At 32.6% G+C, this 5,905-nt stretch overlaps 1 protein-coding gene across 2 annotated transcripts in view; it reads left to right on the top strand.

Annotated features, from left to right (window-relative positions):
- Window positions 1–5,905, top strand: part of Epp (Ecdysteroid phosphate phosphatase) — an 8,400-nt gene extending 2,495 nt beyond the window's left edge. The window contains exons 5-7 of one of the 2 annotated variants that reach the window (XR_001848719.1): window positions 5,056–5,301; window positions 5,361–5,653; window positions 5,721–5,905. Coding sequence is in view for 1 of the 2 variants with exons in the window: in XM_017626666.1 (XP_017482155.1) it covers window positions 5,056–5,301; window positions 5,361–5,602 (488 nt within the window). In the remaining variant the exon portion in view is untranslated. Of the gene's footprint in view, window positions 1–5,055; window positions 5,302–5,360 lie in introns of both variants that reach the window. The other variant, XM_017626666.1, reaches the window with a different exon arrangement.

The raw sequence follows: 5,905 nt of genomic DNA on the forward strand, positions 1-5,905 counted from the left end.
TTATCTTTAACAGCTGGCTGACATTCCATTGGCTAATCTTAGTTTAAACCAGCCAACTCGAGCGTTTAAACTAAGCTTTAGCCACATCCGTGTACTGACCCTTAAAACATAATTGTGATATTTTGATGTAGTCAAAAATAAGCGAACATTTTTTTCCTAGAAGATAATAGTTGCGATTCCGTACGAGTCCGGACTAGTCAGAATCAGTCAGATTTTACTGGGAATCGATCCCGTACTCGGTTCTCTGACTATTGAGAGGACAAAAAAGAGAGTAAATACGGTTCTCTCTCTGTCAGAAGTTACCAGTTTTAGTCCGAGAATTTTTTGCTGGTAAATTCTGGTAAAAGTGTCAAACGATCAGCTGTAGTGTGTTTGGCAACCAAATTGTAAACAAAAGAAAAGTGCGCTCTGCTAATGTATGTTGAAAAGTATTTAATTACTTGTTTAAGTGGATTCTAATCAATTTGAAAGTATTTTTGGTTATTTATATGTGTGAGCTGAGTGTGTTTACATACAAAATAAGCAAAAATTTACAACCAAAATTTGGAGGTTATGTTGAAGTTGACAGAAGTTACAATTTTTTACTAGAAAGCGATCCCGTACTTTTCAATGTTACTCTCAATTTTTATTTTTTGACAGTTTCACTAGTCCGAGTCCGAGGAATACAGGATTGCACCTATTGTGTAACTACTATTTCAAGCCCTATAATAAACAAAATCATTATGTGTAAGGGGGTTTAGCGCATTTGGGAAAGAGCTACTGAAAATGTACACACATATGTGGGCGTAAATTAGGAAATATTGAGCAAATCGAAACCTATAGCAAAATTTTGCAAGCGATTTATTTAACTGTTAACTCTTCGAGTAAGTGTCCTATTGTCCCTTATAAATGGGAGAATTCAGAACGGTATCGTAAATGTCGTATTGTTTTATGTCGTAAACTTTAAATGCCTAAACTATACTAACTGGGTTCGCAAAGTACCATCAAAGTCATATTATGCATTTACGCAGGGTTAAAAAATAGTTGGTTGTGGGTTCAAGTTCTCTAAACATTTATTTAAGCTTTTAAAATTTGCGACGTACAACAATACGAAATTTACTACACTGTTGTGAATCCCTAATATGTATATACATATATAATACGTGATGGGATTTCTTGTCTAGATCATCAATAGGTGCGTTCGTTTAAAATCTCCAACAGAAACCAACCAACTGCCAAATTCCGGCGAAATGTCATCTGTTCGCTCACAAGAGAGAAATATCCAAAATAGTACGCGAACAGAAAATTTGCAGAAACTTGCAAGTTAGACGAACAGCTGATATAATTTTTGTTTACATACAAAAGTGTAAAATTTAAAACGTACGAAAAGTCATCGCAAAGTGTTATACTGACACAGTTTATTGATTAAACAAATAACTACTTATTTCTTACAAGTTTAATTAGTCGCATTTTGTAATTTTTATCTTCCAAACCATCAAATTAAATTTTGTGATTTGCGTAAATGCCAACCAGCTGTTTTTGATCAGCTGTTTCCCTGTTGGCAAATTGCTGTTGGCAAAAATTTTTCCAACAGAAACTAACAGCTTCCCCTCAAAATGAAATGTCACTTTGCTCTCTCAATTTCCCCTACTTTGCAAGTTTTTTGCGTACGCGAACGCAAAAACCTGTAAGTTTTGGTTAAACATGAACAATTAACAGCTACGCGAACGAACCTAATATGCACCGTTCGTTCGATTTTCAAAAATCAGGTGTCAAGTTGAAGGGCTTGGGATGTACGTGTGCAATAGGTTCTTACTTTTTTTTTTAAAGATCCGCACTGTTCATTCAATATTCCAAAATGAGATGCCAAATGAAACGGCTTGAGCTCTGGATGAGTAGTATGATTTTACTGTTTCGAAACGAGTTGCCACTTTTAAGAAGTTAAATCCAAATACTCAAAAAAGTTAAATCAATTATTACAATGTGGGTATCAATCGAAATGGCTTTGAAAGTGCTTTATGCAGCGTTTTTGCTGCATTTAAAATGTAACATTTAGCACTTTCGAACATATATTTTCGAAGAGCGTTCATGCTATCGCATTTACCAAATGTACATTTACGCGAGTTCGAAATCGTATGCTTCTGACAAACAGCCCTGTTCCAGCCGCTTATTCAGATCCGTATCTATCACGATCAATTCGCACAGAGAAGATAATGTGCAAAAAACCCTACTGAAAAGGGAAAAAGAAATTTTAAACAAAAAATTCAATACAAAAACTTCAATTGTTTTTAACCATAACCGAAAATTTGTTTGTGTATTATTCATTTGTCAGTGCTGTCAGTTGAAATTTCCTCAATTAAATGGGGAAAAAACAAACAGAGTTGATCACAAATTGAGCCAGATTTCTATCAGTATCACATCGATGTTGAATTTGCGCAACCTTTTTGTTTCCAAATAATGTAAAATAATAAATGAAATCTCGCTCGGCGATGGCTGAAACGCAGCTAGCAACTGTATACGCGGAAAAGCAATGCGGCCACTTTTCTCATTAAACCATGTTCGAATCGTGGACGTTTTTGAAGATCACAGGGTCGCTTTTAGCATTTGGTCTCTTAATGCAGAAATAGAGTTGCATTTAGGTGACGAATTTTGTATGGATAAATGTACATTTGAGTAGCATTTAGAGCTAAATGCGCTAAATTTGCTTTTCTGCGTAAGCAAAAACAGCCCATAAGGCAATTAGGTAATGGAAATACATATGTATCACAATATGAGCGTCAGACGAAAGAAATCTGTTTGAAGCGGTTTGCCTCCTGTTTCAAAAGTTAAATTGAAGTTATTGAATAAGTCAAAAGAATTCTTTGAAGATGGGTATCAATAGAAGAGCATTTCAAAGGCTTTATTTCAGAATTGTATTTAGGAGGGTTGGCAAGTGTGTAAAATATCAAATTCAACTTAATTCATCATCTAATTGAAATATGTTTCCCATTGCCATGAAAGAGATTTAAGAAAATTTTTGTTTGAAAATGCATTTGAATAGAGCCTGTTTGAAAAGTCAAATTAAGTTAAATTACACAAAGTTAATATTAATATTTAAATAGGAAAGTTTTAGTTGCAAATATTTTTGATTAGGGTTGCCACCTATTCGAAAAGTCATATCTATCTACTACATACATTAAGGCGGGTTAGTTTTTTTTGTATGTATGTGTAATTCTAATTTTCTGAAGAAACCATGGGTTTAAAATCAGGTTTTGTGTCGTATTAAAAACAAGCTATAAGTGGTATGAGAAATCAATTTCTGTACCTATTTTTTCTTAAAAGTTACGTCAGAGCACGCAAGAGTGAACACATTTTCTTACGTGTTAAAATAAGAAAAAGTATGTTTTACTCTTCCCCGACATTTTTTTTTTTATATAATTAAAATTCAATACAAAATGCATGAATATGTATATATGATATGTTCATATATATATACATATTCATAAGAAATAACTTTTTACACATTCCATTTTGATTAAAATTTCTATTAAATGAATTACAGTCACTCACAAAATTAAGTACATTCACAATTGTTTTAATGTAAAAAGTGTTTGTAATTTCTTATTAAAATATGGCTTGTATTTCAAATCTTATTAAAAAGTTTGCAATTTTTGATGAAGTTTTGCAGAATTCTTCCGATTTTCGTACAAATTCAAGTTTGACTAAAAAATGGAAACTGGGAAAAACATTAAAACTTGACTTGTATTTTCACACCATATAAATCTGAGTTTCAAACTTTGTACGAAATTTATAAGAACACTGCAAAACTTCATAAATAATTGCAAACTTTTTAATGAGAGTTTGTACATTATTTTACTAAAATTGAAAAGGCTATCAAACAACATAGTAGATTTTTTAATATTATTAAAAAGTTTGCAATTTTTAATAAAGTTGTGCAGAATTCTTCCAATTTTCGTACACATTAAATTTTGATTAAAAAGTGGAAACTGTGAAAAAATTAGAACTAGGTAGAGAAAAATCCTCATAGTGTTGTACTATGAAGTATGGATATTCCCTTTCGGTAATTACTTTCGAGGCATTAATACTGGAGATAACCTTCGTCGATTCGACGAGTGTGCAACAAACAGTTCGCTGTCACTTACCGGCGAATGCGCTAGAAAAGTAGTAATAAAATAAAAACAATGTGTAATTAAATAGAAAGTAATTAGTTTATTTGATAGGATCACATATGCATGCAAACACACATACATGTGTATAGTGGTCCACAAAATAATTGGAGTGCGATATTTTGAACAATTTTGACTATTTGTTCAAACTTTTTAATCAGAATCTTTAGCTGTTTGTACAAAAATATAAATAAAAGACAATTGTCGAACATACTTTGTATGGGGAAAAAACGTGAAACGCCTTCGCCCAAAAAAATTCTCAAAAATCAACGGGATTTTTTACCAACTTGAAACTGGCACTTTGTTTACCAGAATTAAGTGGGCTACAAAACTGCATACCAAAATGCTAAAGATTCTGGTTAAAAAGTTCGAAATTTTGGGGAAAATTTGCATAATTTTTGTACAAAGTTTGAAATGTAGATTTACATGGTGTTTGTTGTATAACCAGCTAGACTTTTATAAAAGAAATAATAAACAAAAGACAAATAGCCAAAACTGTTCAAAGTATCCCACTTCTATTATTTTGTGGACAACTGTGTATGCAATAAACACAACGAAAAATTATATAATACATGAAAATAAAAAATTTTTTAAATGTTCGTCGAATCGACGAATGATTAGGGTTTATAGGATTCGGGAGAACTTTAGCTTTCTAGAATTGAACAAAAATTCTAACTTTTTAACAATTATATTCAACAATTTTTATTGAGCTTGAGGCCGTTCTTAATGAAAAACCTATTGCGGAAAAGCAACCATAATTTGAAAAAATGGTAAAGGTGATAGCTATTTCGGAAATCACCACATTTCCCCATCAGACTTCTTTCAGTAGGATCCACAATGTGATCCACATTTCTATTTCACTTTATTGTAAGTTTGGATAAATATTTATTAAAAGTTTTATAAAATTTAGGTTTGCATTTGCGACAAAAGTGCAAGGTTAAAGTGGAACCCGGATTATTTGAATGGATGGCATGGTATCCTGAAGGTGTTCCGGATTGGCTGGGTATATCCGAGTTAGTGAAGGCCGATTACAACGTGGATATTAATTATCAACCATTTATGACTGCAAATAAGTTGAACGATTGCATCAAAGAAACAACCGAAGAGTTTTATACGCGTAACTACGAGATTATGCGTAAAATTATTGAAACAACAAGTATGTTCAAAATCAAACATAAAGAAGTAGATTAAAAGCAAATGATTTTCATTTTATAGAGGGTAACGTATTGGTTGTGGCCCATGCAACAACTCTCGATACTTGCACACGTCAGCTAATTGGTGCATCACCACGTAGTACGAATGAATTGCGCCAAGTTATTCACAAAATACCATATTGCAGCCTAGGGACTGTAGAGGAAGTGGATGCTGGCGTCTGGAAATTTGTAGAACCTGAATGTTTACCCGTGACTCATTCAAAAAATCCTCGCTTCGAATGGAATGCACTTACTGCCACATAGTGTTCGTGCTTTGATGAGATGCTGCTGGTTGCTGAAAATCGCGTGGAGAAGGTATTGTGAAGAAATGTTCATTAAAATAATTTAAACCAAATTAATGATTTTCTTCGAATTATAAAAGGAGAGAATTGAAACTAATTAAGAATTCCTTCAAGGATAATACAAATTCTTGTACTGACTCCTATTTTCGACTACACATAGCCTTGCCATCGTTTAAATGCTATTATGAAATTCAGAAGTAAATTTACTTTAATGATTTATAATCCAAAACGCGATAATAAAGCTCTGTTTGCGCTCATCAAAAAT

Source organism: Rhagoletis zephyria, unplaced genomic scaffold (assembly GCF_001687245.7).
Source record: "Rhagoletis zephyria isolate East Lansing unplaced genomic scaffold, Rhagoletis_zephyria_1.1 Rzeph_scaffold_04732, whole genome shotgun sequence".
NCBI classification, from domain to species: domain Eukaryota; kingdom Metazoa; phylum Arthropoda; class Insecta; order Diptera; family Tephritidae; genus Rhagoletis; species Rhagoletis zephyria.